Raw genomic sequence first — 15,579 nt, forward strand, 5'->3', positions numbered from 1 at the left:
ACCCCTGCTTTCATTCCTAGATCTGTATCTCGTCAAAACGTTCCAGCTGGAATTGGTGCAGATGATGTATAGGCGATGTTATCAACCGTAAGTGTCAAGCGCAGCAGATCATGAAACAGCAATGGGAATTCTATGTCAATAAGATGATCGATCAAGGCGGTCCACGTCGCCAGAACTAGAACACCCTAAAAGAAAACGCTGGTGCTCCTGATCAGTGGATTGGAAAAATGATGGCAAATTAATACCAAATTTACCAAATGACCCATCAAGTCATGTCATGCGCAAATCTGACTAAGAAGAATCTTTCAGAGTGTTTTTTATATTTTTGTCCATGGCAGCATGGATCGATAATATTCTGATCCGGTTATATACTTCCTGGGCCCAGCGTCGTTCCGTCGTGAAAAACCTTAGGAGTGAGATGGTCCCATCTTAAGATTACGATTGTGATATCCCCGTGCTCTATCGGACAATTAAAGTCGACCATCACCTAAAAATGATAGTCTTTCGATGTCAGACAGATCGATAATACTTGATGATAGACAGATCGATATTGGAGAAAAAGGAAAAAAGAACATTATTGACAACTGCAGACAACCAAATTCCACAAGGTAACTATACGTTTCAAATCGCAATAATCGGACGGGGGGAATGAAAATGCTTCTTGTTACATAAGATGCGGCACATTTTCGCTTCTGACCCCCATAATAAATCAGTAAAGGATCCGGAATGCGAGGATGAATGTGTCTTGACATCTTATAGTTAGCGCCGCACACGTTATATCTCAGGCTCCTGTCTCGCCACCAAGATTCATGATGATTGGAAGGTAATTTGTAACATCAGACGACATTATCATCAGTCTTAATACACCCTAAAGGATTTCTATTACTCGGATTAGGGCACAAACGATCTCAAGGGTGTATGATAATCTAATACACCGAGATTACATTCGTCTTTCGCTTATTAGTTTATCGCTATAGGGCTTTCATGAGAGTTGTAATTCTTTTAAAGTGGTGAAAGTAAGCACCACAATTTGATTACCAACGCGTTTCTTTCAAAATTGGTGGGGGTTTTATAGGCCATCGAGTTGTTTATCGTCATTATTGATGACACTTTAAAATCTTTTGTTTCAGTTTAGTTGGCTGAATTAAGTAACGATTAATCAAGTATATGATATAATGATATAGCCAATGAAATAGTAAACAAAAAAGACATTACTCCTGACCAGTGGAAAAGACAAGACGTTGGACGTTCACTTTCCACGCAGGAGCCAATCTGTGATTACCCTCCAAGCAATTCAATCATAGAATCGTGCCCCAATTCACAATCAATACGATATCTATGCAGCAGTGAAACCAACTCATAGCAAACATTTGTGGTTCTCAAATTGGCTTTGCAAATTGACCCAATGATACTTTGTGGTCTCGCTGGTCCAGTTTGCATACAAAGAGAGTAGCATATCGCCGTCTTTGTATACTGATCAATGGTCAAATTGTTTCTGCTTAGGACACAGACATAAACAAGCTATTTGATGAAAGCTAATCTCAGTGATTGCGATTGATAAGTGTAGGAAGAGCAATGAACTACTGCTGTTAGTAGATGGAGACACCCTTTTTTGAACAAAGTAATTAGTATTATCCGCTGTTACTTTTAAATAGGTACACGGAAGGGAAGAGACCCTAGTTGGCACTCTTAATGTCAGTAGTCCGGAGAACAGCAATCCTTGCTGGTATTGCTCACCAGGACTACAGTAGATGATGGGAAATATGTTTAATACCGACTGTTGACTTAACTTTAGTCTATTCATTATATGACGACTTTGGTATTGATGGTTCTTGAGAGTAAGGATCGGATTCTCTTGAAATTACACTACATGTACGTATCAGGTCGAAATAATTTCTGAACCTTAAGTGCCGACAAAATGAAACACAATTCCTCATAGCATGCAGATTCTGACATTTACGTGTCGTTCGTCACTTCGTGTTAGCTCAGAGTGTTAACTTATTTGAAAATATCGCCTGAGTTTGTTCAATTTAGGTGCATGTATCGCTTGAGATTCGAAAGCGCCATCGATATTCGGCAAAGAAGTGATTTGACACGGCGGAGGAGTGGTCTGTCTCCATTTCGTAGCGACGGACAAAGACTGCTGATGCTGCTCACCGATCCAGTTTCGATATATACCTCAATTTGCATTCTACATCGATTTCCTCAAAAGTGACAGCAGCAAAGATCTAGACTCTGCAGAGGATGAGCTCCCGCGGCCTATCTCCATCCCATCTCGAATTGTGGTAATCAGTGAGAATCCCATCCGACTTGAATACCAATGGCGGTTTTGTTGTTTCAGCCCCTATCGCCCTCATTGTAGAACATAGTCCACACTTTATAATTCGCCATGTGGGACATACATTCTGCAGTGGGAGTGACAAAGATACTCGTTAGACGTCATCTTCGTCAATTCTCGGGTCAGGTTCGGGAAGAACATATCTATGCATGGAGAGTGAATATACTTTTTTGCATCGGAGGTTAAAAATATCAGACTGTTTTAGATCTGACATGGTACGGGTGTTTTACAATTGGACATAATGAACATCCATGTCAGTGGAATATTCTGTGACAACGAGCCTTAAAACGGATTCCTTGGCAGCACTGCCATTCGATCCCTTCCAACACTCATAAAAAACCTAAGTACATGTATATTAACCTGGGTAGTGATCTCCAGACCTTCTCTATATTCCAGAGCTTCACCACGTGACCATGTGTAGAGTTTTCGAGAATGTACTCCAATAGAGCGTTATGTTTGGTATCAATTTTATTTAGAAAGAAAACACATTGGGGCCGTAGTAAACAAACTAAATAAAATAAATTCGTGGAACTAGCTAAAGACAGTTCTGAAATGATTCGTCCATCACAACTGATCCCAAATATAGACTGCGTTTGATTGGAGATATATTCTCCCGTCATTAACCCGGGGTATATATGATTAGTTCAGCTCTTTTAATCATCTCCTGAAGTTATTATGATCGCGATCTAATCTAATGGAAATTAATGATATTATGGTTCTGGATCATTAGTGATTTTCACATCATGCTGTTGAGCTTAATTGAGTCCTGATTGACATGCGCCCAATTAATCGCGTCTATTGATCTGATTGGATAAACGATCGGAAGACAGACAACAAGCGGGTCGCTTAGGAATATAAAAACAACAATAATAAAATAATTTCGAAGCTCACCAGGACGTTACTTTTGTATAGTTAATTAGAACATATCATCAACTAATTGCATTAAATGTGTCAGCACATTGGGCGTCTCGTTTTCATTGGCAGTGACGGGTTATAAGGGAAGTGCACCGGATGTTGTCAAGGTAGTGTCTCTTTATCAACTTAACTCGGGTACAGGTCGCATGTACCTAACGATGATGCGCATCACGAGGTCAAATTATCTAACAACAAGTACACCAAAATACGTTGAATTTTCTTGTTATTATTTGAAATAATTGTCACACTATGTAAGATATCCAGTTCACACTATCTAACATGTGAACATGCTATGTTTGGGACTGTGTCGCGAGATAAGAGACTAGCAACACTCTCAGGCAGGGGATTCGTGATTACGGTGATGTGTGTGATTTAATTTCGCAGATTAAGCCCATTGTTAAATAATCTTTTCGTATTCCGAAATTAAATGTTCAATTTCTTGAAATTGCCATTCTCTATCTTTCATTGAGGCTGCCATTTTGTCCCAGTAGCTCCATCACATGATCCAAAACTGTTCCCTGATTGGCTGCTGATTGCCCAACACCAACCAACATGTTTTTCAGAAGGTGCATGGCCTAACATTGGCCAACAAGTTTGCTGACGTTTTCACTTGTTTTTCGACCCGTCAACACTTGCAACAAGAGCAAACATGCCTCTGCAGACAAGGCCCAACACGATGTTGGTCAACAATTGTTGGTTTGTGTTTGCTAGTGTAGACCGGGCTTTAAAATACCACTTCATGAAAAAAATCACCCACTCGATCTCTTCAGCTTGATTGCATAGTGTCCATATGTCTATAGCGTTGCATTCCACCCGATCAATTACAAGAAAACCACAGTTTTCATTTTTACCCCGTCCAGTAACCCAAACGACGTCAAAGCATGATAGATGGGCGACGGCCATAGATCCTTGTTAAGCTCAAATGATCCTCATGATAATCAAAGCGACCAAATGACATGGCGGGATATGACGGCCTTCCCCCGTTGTCTCAGGTTTATTGGTGTCAGTTTTTAGCAGAAACAGTGGTAAACATCAGCGCTTGGAATGACCTTAGCTGAATGGAGACTACTTACATTGGTTTCAACTCAAAATGACCCTGAAGGCGATTGCAATACTTATGCGTGACCACCGCTGATTCCCAAGTCGACATGGTATGCTGCCAGTTATCTTCTATATCAAAAATTCATGACACAGGGCGACAGCATGAGGACACGTTCTCAGAAAGTCATAGTCTCTTTTCGAGCATCTCATTAAGCGTTGTGTGAATTTCAAAACAGTCCCTATAGCTGAAATACTGCCGTATCATGTGCATACATGTATGCAAACAACAACTCTCTAAATGTAAAGACCCTGGACCGTAACTGCGGGGGCATTTCAAAACCTATCAATTAATACACTGAAAAGGAGATAAAGAACAATGGTTATAAACAGTTTCAGCATAAACCCAGCAACAGAAAGAATGCGAAACATTGCTTTGCAGTCCGTAAACTAACATCAATTTCCAATCCGAGAAGTTAATTTCTCTTAACTTCAGTCTCCTGTGGCGATACTTATTGATATAAGATGTGAAGATAGCATTGCTGCTGGAAACCATCAATCTTTTCTTGTGAATCTGCCTGTCTTTGTCTCCCAACGCATTTTTGAAATATCAGCTTTACATCAGAAACCTTTATGTAACTGGTGTTTTCTGACAAGTGTATTCTCTGAAAACTAATGGACATACATGTGGCCTCGTGGCCTAATGGACAAGGCGTCTGACTTCGGATCAGAAGATTGCAGGTTCGAGTCCTGCCGGGGTCGCTCTATATTTTTTAGGAATTACGTAAAGAATGTTCCTGGCCTAAGAAAACACGCCGGTTAACTTCTCCTCGCACTTTTATTTCAAGTCTACCGCGATAGAAACATGCGGAGAACCTGCGTTTTGGTTGCACGTCTCGGCAGAAGTCACTTCTCCAAACTGAGCTGACCTACCGAGCTCTGGTGTCCTTGATGCACGCTGATGAGCATGCAATAGAGTCATCGATCTGACCCAGTTGTGTAGATTACCCATTTTCATTTCCACGCAAAACATGTATTAATTCCATTAAGATGTCTTGCTTTAACAGCACTTAACCAGTCAGTTGAATTGCTACTTCGAAAGAAGATCGATCAGAAATAAAGAACGAGCAATAAATCCGTGTTTTCGCAGTGGTATGTTAATCATTTACCCACACTCACGTACATTTCCACGTACATCCAAACAGAACTGCGTGCAGCAAAAAACAGAGCGCAGTACATTTTACTTGAACCCTCAGCCTGGACGTGGTCAGCTAACCAATGCGGTCTTAAGAGTCAACGTGCTTCTCATTGATGCGTCTGTCTGGATTGGGAACACTAAAGCACGAATTCCAAAGGAAAGAGGAATTTATGCGTGGTACAAGGCTGACTGCTGTAAATCTGTGTGATTACATGCATGGACAAGGATGGAATATTTGTTGGTGAGCAAGCGCAATGGAATACGGGGGAAAGAGATCGGGACATTTTTAAAGAACTGAAGCGACCCACGACAGCTTTATCAAATCAGCTAAAATCATGGTGAACTCGCCCCAGTGTGTTAACTCCATCACTTGAGATCATTGAGTGCATTGATCCACAAAGTGACACCAATAACATGGAAATGGACTCAAACACAACATGGTTTGAAAAAGCTATTTTCATGTTTCATATTATCTTTCGTACACTTTACTCAATGGTGCCCCGGTGTCAACTTGGCTGCGAGTAATATTTGCATTCTAATCTAATTTCATAAAACACCTTATTGAATAATAGCCCTAATGGCTCTTAAATCGCGTGAATCTCTAATTGATGTACATGTCATAGCAATATAACTGTCACCTGGCGTAAATCCATTAGATAAATCAATCATCACCCATGTGGCTTAACTTAAACAGAATGGACAGTTACGCTAGTGGTGTTGATAAATATCTTGACATGTATGTTGCCGGACAGTCACCCGTTGGCATTCAGCAGGAGTACTCGGACACTAACCCTATGGCATGGATTGGTGGTAAACCTATGCCATGATGGCAGGATTACATCTATTTGACACGAGTCAGGGCTTTCCGCGATATCAGTAACGCATCGGACCTGTCATCAGCCGTGCGCTCAACCACCTTTGTCACGATTCAGCCATGACTCTAAGCCACGAGAAAGATAGCTTGTTATCTATTGACGCAAGTGACCAGTTCTTTCTCAATTATCCCGTGAAATCAGACCCTGTTTTGACCGCATTATCACCGGGACTGCCAGCGGTTAATGCATCCTCCGTGGGAGAACCACCGGACATAACTAACACGTTGGCTGAAATAGAGATCGATCTAAAGCCAGAGTAAATATCACTGTTTATTAAAGGGAATGGTACGATAGCTCGTAAAGTACATCACTATGCAAAATGTCTGGAATTTTCTCGAGCGCTCGACTCGATAAAAAGGGTCTGCAGTAGGTGATAGCAAGCAGAAGTTGGCGTCTACACCACGCGGGTTTTGATCACCATCGCCATTGAAATTGGTTTACAAAATGACAAGCTTCCGATTTCTTGTGGATAAGAACGATGCACACTTTTCTTGAAAATGACTTTGCAACAAAAGTATTGAATACACGATTGCTTGGAAATATCAGTGGCGATTTGAAACCATTGATTAATCTGTTTCAGAATCATTGGATGCCATCCCATTAGTTTGCTAACAAAGGTCTGGCTAGCCAGTGGCGATTGTCATGGCCATATTGCTTACCCGAGACAGATTACAAATCAAAATTCATGCCGGGCCTGGCAGAACCACACTCGTTAAGATAGCTAAGTTTGTGATGTATTTACGAACCTTTAAACGAGAAAGAAACTTTTTATTCATTATTGATTGACTTAAGGTTTTCTTTTGAAATCACAATTTCGCCAGTATTTCTTAGCAGCAGGGCCAGTCCGACCAAAGTAACAAAGCTGCCCTTTGGCCAACAAACGAGACGTAATTTCCGCCAAAGAATGCAAGCTGCTGCCTTTGAGAGGCACCAGGGGCGACATCCCATATGGTCAACATTAGTGACAATAGTCTTAACTAGCGAAACGGGGTTGCTGGTCCAGGAGTGGTTATTCAACATAATTCAAAGAACAGAAGAATTATCGCGACAGGGATGATGAATAATAGTTGTCCCAGTTGACCAAAGATAGCGCATTCCTTGTTAAGACCGCGATTTATGTGGCAAGCCTAATTTGTCTGGTACGTTGCACTCGAGGTGCTGCAGTTCATTATGCGCACAGAGGGAACCGTAGGTTATTATTTACTACCAATAGGAAAGAAGCCATCTATTAGCCGAAAGTGAATATTAAAGATAGCATAACAGCTAAGAAACAGTTGCTGATGCAGCTTCCACTGACAGAGACCCAGCTGGTAAGCCGCGTGATGGTGCTTCAACTGCAAAGTCCACTGCCAATCACCATTTAAGACGAAAAAACCACCAAACCTTTTTTTAAAGATCAAAAGAAACACTTGTCTTATCTTACAAGTATACAACGGCTCTATAGGGTATGGCTATTATTCTAAATTGATCACCCCTCCTGGACCCATATTTTTTGTCTTTGAACAGAAATCATTACCATGTGGAACGGACATTAAGCTCAACGAAAAAACCAAACAATAGCTATTTACATTTCTTTTGCATTACCATCCTTTGTGAGAGAACAACTGCATCGGCCAACTGCATACACGAAAATCGATGTTGGTCACAGTGGCTCGAGCCAGGCTATCATCTGGAGCTCGCTGCCACGTTCAAGACAGATTCCACTAATAGTTCCCCAGCGACAGTTTTTTCATATGCCTTAACGGCTGTTTCCCCGGGATGAGTTGTCTAGGAGGACATTTCAAATATAATTGGAATACCCTCATGTTTCATAACCAACCTGGCAAGCCTTCAAATGGCTCACAAGGGGGCTGTTAAATCTCCGACGAAAACATGTTGGCAGGACCATCGGTCATTTAGATACTGCATTCTTGCTTGCTGATATTAACAAGTCATAGATATCTTATAAGAACATCCTCGTCAAATACGACGTACACTAGTATCAAGAGGATTCGGGATCGCTGTATGGGTATATTCACATAAAAAACCCCATCAAGATATCAATTTAAGAGCGACCAGAAGGGATCATTAATGAGACCTATCAAGATTGCTTGATTAAATCATTGATTCAACGTCTGCACGAGTTGTAAATGTAAGTTACCAGATGACCATAAAGTTGCACCAACATCGAGGGATTTAGGCTCTCGTCAATATTCAACCTTTCCAATATAGGATCATATTATAATAGCAAGCTTGTGCAGTGACTTGCAGCAAGACACGACGTGCAGCTGTGGCACAAGGATCCATTAATTAAAACAAATCCGGGTGGACCGGACTTACTGTGCTAGAGTTAACAGGACTCTCTGATGAGAAAGTCACCGCCTCACCACATCTAGCACCTTTTCAGTTAATGTAGCACTTCTTGGAGTGTTCTGGTGTTTCATTATCTGAGCCTTCCATGTCTGGACGCGTATATTTCAAACTGAACTTCCAGCGGTGTTGCCTCCGTAGCCTCCGCTGCGCGTTGTCTGGAGCTGAGCAATGTCAACACATTGAGGGTCAAGATGGCTTATTTTGGTCATCCAATTATCGTGGGCTGTTACGTAATCAGCAAAAAGTAGGCGACATTAAGCTTGTAACAGGAAAAAACTGTGTTACAACAATGCCTGACGGTTTAGACATGTAGGATGTTGACATTTGATAGTAGCAATCTCACCCCTATCTTTATTGGATAACATGGACATGAAAAATTACCTTATTTGTTTCGGTGTCAACCGTATTGACAATATGGAATGAATTACTGCAGATTATTCATAGATATGTCGGAACGATGTACATCTTTCTCTGATCTGATACAATCTAGACAGATAAAGGTACCGTCTTATTAAGAAATGTCAACTTTGGGATAGAATTGTGTCTTAATGCCTTTTCTTCTTCGAATTTATTATTTAGCGCATGGTCTAAAAAGACACATAAAAATGGTGTTGTGGATATAACTGTCAAACTAAGTTGCGGCAGTGGCAGGGCGGTGATGAGGTGTGATATTCGTTCTATAAGTGGCTATCCGGTGTCGTGAACTATAAAGGAAAACTGACGGCAACTCTGGCGGAGTTCTAGTATAAAAACAAAGTCTGCCAGAAAAGTTACCTTACTCGCAAACATCGTTTTTGTTTTCAATACGAGTTCCCTGACAACATTGTACAGTCTTCATGGCTTTTGAAACGAAGCTCTGTGTATCAATACGCATGTGTGCATTGCAATTTTGAATTTCTATTTAATAGTGTTCGAGTTGAACTGCAATCATTTCCCCGAAAATGAAGACCTAGACAATTCTGTCCATCGAGTCTATACACATTTTAAAAATTGCTGGGAAAGTGTACCTGTTGATTAGAAAATAAACCAGGTAGGACTGTACTAATGATATGTCCACACTGCCTCAAGAGCTCCAAATGGAACGAGCTGCTTTTATTACCATCATTTTGCAACATCATTCTCGTCACATCTTCAATTATTGTAGATAGTTAAAACTGCCTTCCAATCTACCTACATTCGCCATTTCTATTGTTCCGTTGGGAGTTTCATTTAAGCCTCGATCTTATCTCGGCTAACAACATATTGATTCTGGGTTAGTTGCAATAAATATTAGACTTCAGAATTAAACTACAGCTGAACGACCGTAAGTGGATGGTCCGGTCTACATATCCTCGTTATGCCTAACGTTGGTGTTAAGAAACACCGTGTGTGCTACATTCGTTGGTAAACATATTGAAGTAATTACCATGCAGCTTTTGGTTAAACAATCAATGTTGATGTCAATCCAAATTGATAATTGAAAACTGGATTTGAGGGTGCTGACGTGTTTGTTGCCGACATCGCAACCATGCCGTTTTTTTCATTCAAAGAGAAACAAGACAAACAGGAAACATGAACCACATCCTCAAAGACAATAGTCTTCAGTCAGATACCACATCACACTCTAAGTCTCAATTTAGAACAATTGGGGGATTTTACGTTCTGGTTACACTCTATTGATAATTAAATAAGCTCTATTCAGAGACGGTCGTGGATCAGACACACTCTATAGAACTGACCGGATGTGGTAGAACGTAGAATACGTCTTTCTGTTCTGAATTTGGATGTTATTCATTATGTCTATGTACGCAGAAGCTACATGTATACCGCATCTTTAAAGCTCCGAATCAGTCAGCATTACATCTACAATATAGAGTAGTGTCGAAATACATTGCCGGAGCACTCAGAGATATTTTCGCTGGTATTGGTGAATGCTTACTTCTATAGGAAACCACATTAGTAGACCTGAAAGAAAACTGAATCATGAATTAGGAGCAGACTGTATAACATATTGGGACAACCACTGCTGGAATTATCAGCGACATGTCTCTTCTGTCAGTTGGCAACTTCTGACCCGATGCTTCATGGACGGGCTGCCGTGTTGATGACGATTTCCTAAAATACGAAAGGGGTCTTTCTGAACCAGCCTTTTCTGAATAATGTAAGGGAAACCGCGCTCACCTATAGTGGTTATAACTGTAACTGAGTAGAGCAAAGCTCCGGCGAAAGACCATTGGATTTCCTGACTGGCATCCTTTCCGTCCCATCCCTTCTCTTTAGTAGCTTTATACACCTCGTGCTGGAATTCGTGAAGTATCGCACTAGCCCCTAGCGTCCAATTGGGCCTGTACAAAATATTCAACTCTATCGTCAAATTCCATAACCTTTCCACGTGGCGCTGTCTTGTTTTTAACATTGTGCTTTTCTGAGACATTTCGTTTTCGGCTTCGAGCGTCTTGAAGAGGAATCCGCCCATGATTGAGTACGCCACGACCAGGCAGCAGAGGCCGACTTGGGAGAAGAAGAAGGCGACGAATTTCTTACAGCAAGCCAGACATTCATTGATCCGTTCGCGGCGCAATCTACCCTTGTAACCCTTTGTTGAGTTCGTGTTCATGGCTGTGACTCACTCGTCAAGAATCTGAAACGATAGAACAAGAAAGAATTGTAAATATTTTTTAAATTTTAAAAAGAAATTATTCATATTTTCTTCTTTAAAGAAGCGATTACTGACAAGACAACTGATTTTACCGCAAATGTCACGTTTAGGCCGGGAAGCTGATGATGATGATGATGATAAAGATGATGATAATAATGATCATGATGATGATGATGATAATGATTGGATTGTCATACCCTCAAGCAAAATTTTAATACGGACTTTAATCACTGTCCTTTATCAGATTTCTGGTGGGTATTTACAATTAGTTCAATGCGTTGTTGTGTTGGCCCACATCGTCAAAATGAGCATCATCAGCTGTGTACAATATGTGCCTGTCCTTCCAACTGATCGGTTTGTTCTTTTTCTTCGCTATATGCGTGATCAACGATCCTTTATCACACCCACAGGAGCCTGTGGTGAGTATGGAGTAGCTTTTCATGTGGGCGGATCGTTTTTGAATGCTCTTTTTCCCACTGTCCTACTATAACACATTTTCTTGATAAGATATGACCTCACAGCAAGGCTATACACAGAAAATACTCAACATATCAACTAAATCTTCAGCCTTCAGCCATCACTATCCGAAAAATACGATGTGGGTTGAGCATCTCCAAGGAAATTATTGTTCCACTCTCTAACCCGTTGCATCTCTTTAAAAAATTTCCCCAACATGTTCACATTTTTAGCAACCTCTGTAGATTCATTGACACATCGTCAGGGTATGGCATTGGCGTATCATTGAACTTCAATATTCACCTCAATGCCATTTCTCAAATAATTCTCAATAAATCTCAACTAATGCTGAAATACCTCTGGCTGAATAAACTGATTTAACAATAATATTGATAGATTGAGGGCAATGGCCAGAAGCGAACATGATTTTTAAATTGGCTTTGTGGAGTCCAATTTCAATACAAAAAACATTAATTTTAAATGGCCGGCCGCAGAAGTTTAAAACATTAATATTTCACGTCGGGAAGTGGTTTTACATGTAGTACGCGACAGAAAGAACAATATCTTATGATTTGTGACACGCTCGATCTTTTTTCGGATTTTTTTTACTTAGTCGGTCTCTAGGGTGAACCCTCAACGGCCCTGAAAAGCTCTGCATGTCCATTAGATGTATAAAGACTGCACACTCTTAGAATTAAAGTTCTGTGGAAAGCCTTTTAGGGTTTTTGGAGAAAACAGAAAACAGAAAAGTGACTTGTGCTGGTGAAAAAAAACTTATCTGGAAAACCGTTTTCTGAAGGGTGTACGCCTGAGAATACATGTACATGTATATGTATATATGCTCTTGGGCTTGTGGTGATGACACTGGCCTCGGTCGTAACATCTGCTCATCGTAAATAAAAGATATTTACTGGAAAACATTCAAAACTTCAACTTCAATATTTAGGCAGCACAAGTGTTTGTTTTCATTTACACGTTGATTGCAGCAGAGCGCTGTTTTGAGACACAGATTGTGCGAACTGTCCAATGTCAACATTGTAATATGGCCAAAGTGGAGGCCGCATGTGTTTCGTCACGAGTCCATGAAAGGACAGACATTCATATATCTGCTAGCTAGATGCAGGTACCCATACCCCTGGTTGGAGCGAAGCAAGTAGGGTTAAATGCCTTGCTCTTGACCAGAAACACGAAACAGTGGTGATTCCTCCGAGCGTCGAACCCAAGACCTCCTGATCAAGAGCCCGGCGCTCTATCCAATGCCATTGATCCCCGATAATGGTGATATATAGCTCTTTCCAAATCAGCACACATTTCGTCATCCCCAGTTGCTTTTTAAAACTTAGTGCACTGATCATCACAGAGTGTCACAGCAGGAAATATACTGCAGACGACGACGCGGATTACAAATAGCTCTTTAAGGAAATCGTGTAATACCCGAAACGGTAATTTAAGTATTTAATGTGCCACAATCCAGAGACAGTGATTAATGGCACTGGAAGTAGAAAGAAATCAGATGCAGTAAAAAGATGAGGGTTTCGATTTGTCTTCTGAAGGTCGAGCGTTACCAGCCCAGTTAACCACGCACTTCACAGCGAGATTTCATGATATTTGGCTGGTCGATCGCTCCGTTCAACAAACGGCGCTATCCCATGATGCACTCCTATGGAGTGTTTCTGACTACAGTACATGGCTTACACGTGATTTGTATGCAATGTAATCAGCTATTTCAACACTTCTATCAATTTTGATTGCGCGCCAGCAGTGATGTCCCCTCGTTGAGGTTGGTGGGAAATCAGTATATCTTTTTCATCAGCACATTTACATGTATGTATACCTGTACAAAACAACAATGCAGACCAACGAAACTCCGTGATTTCGAGAATGCGCTCTGGTAACACGCTTGACAAATTCACTTAGCAGACGACAAAGAGATGGCAAGGTTTTATTCTATGGCGCAGGAGATGCTCTTAAGCATGAGTGAAATTCACTTGGTGACATTGTTGAAAAGCAACATCGCATGAATTGCCACACAGGAAACTAAAGTAGCAGAAGTTTTCATCAAGGTTATAGAAAACTGATGTCATGCATGTATGTCAAGAGCGTTGGCTTTAAACGCGAATTATAATTATTTCTGAAGAACAGAGCAACAATGTCGATAGGCTCAAAAAGTTATTTCACGGGTATAAGCGAGGTATATCAGGTTCGTAACCAGCATCTTGACGCGTCGGCATACCTTTTAAAAATCAAAAGTTTCATCATCAAATTACAGTCTGGTTATTCTAAGAATTACCTTACTCTGGCATCGCATAGTTAAACCGCTTCAGCTATCCTCTTAAACGAAGTAACATAATCACTCAGCTGGGTTCATCACTAACTCGATCATCAATAATCCACAAAAATTTCATAAATCCTGGCAAGAAAGTGAAAATTAAAAAAATCCTACCGAATTAGTTCAAAGTCACTACTCAAATGCATGTAACGCCTGTTTTGCTCAAAAGCTGCACACGGAAGTGGTATGGTCCAGCCAGTGCACCACCTAGAGTGGACTGGGCTGTATTCAGGCCGTTCCTGTATCAAACCGAGCCCAGGCGGATAAGTGCTTAGCTTTTATCCCAGAGATGATGGGCACTGACGGAACACGATGTATATTACTTTATCGATTACGTTGGTTCTAGTCAAAACATCGTTTACGCGATTGGGAAGCAATTAATTGGAATGGTCCGGAAACTGGGCGTTACGATTCCAAAGTTGATTAGTTATGCTTATTCAAACCTGTCTGGTTAGATAACGTTCAAATCAATATGCGACAGCTTTGGAATGCATACAATCAACATTGAGTTTAAAATTTTTTTAAACATTGAGTTTAAAAATTTCTTGCTATCGTTATCCTGTCTGACTGATTTGAAAACATGGCTTACTGGTTTGTATAAGTTGGCAAGCGAGATAAGTTCAGAATCTGATACAGAAACTGGCTTTGAAATGCTTTGCTTCAATCCGAATTTTACCCTAATGACGCCCATCGGGGCTGCTTTATCAATTCATGATAAGAATTCCGAGATAGATACCTCTAACATACAACTTTTCACCATTTCGCTGTGATCTCTTTTTTCTAATTAATTCCCCCGACGCCTGTAGGTGACGACTTTATCATTACTTTCCGATTAGTGATGCTCAATACTGGAGTTCATCCACACAAATCTTTGAACCCGTTCACGTACGAACAATCTACTGATCATGGTCTGCCTTCTCGAGCTTTCCGGCCAGAGAAATTAATCTGTCTTCCAAAACCAAACACCAGAAAACCCCACCAGAACATTGCATCAAACATGTATGGCTCAATACTTCCAGAGACTTTCGTTTCTTGAACGACTCTCGACTGATACTTCTGAAGAATTCGTGTTGGTGTTGCTCATGGAGGCGGTTTGCACCCTCGTTAGGCAGAGAGACATTAATCAAGCCGTCCAGCCTGAGACAAACTACTTTCGGGGCCAGCGAGTTCCGGCTGCCAAATTGCGGTGGTGTAATGGCCCATTAACGGCTAGATGTTCCCTATACCATGTGCTCCCAAGGACACTCCTGAAGGACATTGTTACGATGGGCCGACATTGGCGATGGCGGTGCGCCCTTAAATGAGCAGAACGAAAGGAAAGAAGCATTTCCGCCGCGGAGTTGCACTGTATTCACAGTGGATGGACGCAGCAATTTCGTTCATCGATGCGCTAAAGCAAAATTAGAAGCAACAGGTCTCCTCACCAGCCAAATCTGCATC

At 41.1% G+C, this 15,579-nt stretch overlaps 1 protein-coding gene and 1 non-coding gene across 4 annotated transcripts in view; one reads left to right on the forward strand and one right to left on the reverse strand.

The window, feature by feature from the left end:
* The window catches only part of LOC135482570 (potassium channel subfamily K member 18-like), a 72,285-nt gene that overhangs the window by 5,956 nt on the left and 50,750 nt on the right, over positions 1–15,579 (reverse strand). For 2 of the 3 annotated variants that reach the window (XM_064762715.1, XM_064762713.1), the window contains exon 2: positions 10,877–11,336. In XM_064762715.1, the coding sequence (XP_064618785.1) occupies positions 10,877–11,312 (436 nt within the window). In that variant the 5' untranslated portion in view covers positions 11,313–11,336. Of the gene's footprint in view, positions 1–10,876; positions 11,337–14,105; positions 14,192–15,579 lie in introns of those variants that run through there. The other variant, XM_064762714.1, reaches the window with a different exon arrangement.
* On the forward strand, positions 4,981–5,053 carry Trnar-ucg (transfer RNA arginine (anticodon UCG)). Its single transcript has one exon. It is a non-coding gene; the product is annotated as a tRNA-Arg (tRNA).

The sequence above is a fragment of the Lineus longissimus genome, chromosome 2 (assembly GCF_910592395.1).
Source record: "Lineus longissimus chromosome 2, tnLinLong1.2, whole genome shotgun sequence".
NCBI classification, from domain to species: domain Eukaryota; kingdom Metazoa; phylum Nemertea; class Pilidiophora; order Heteronemertea; family Lineidae; genus Lineus; species Lineus longissimus.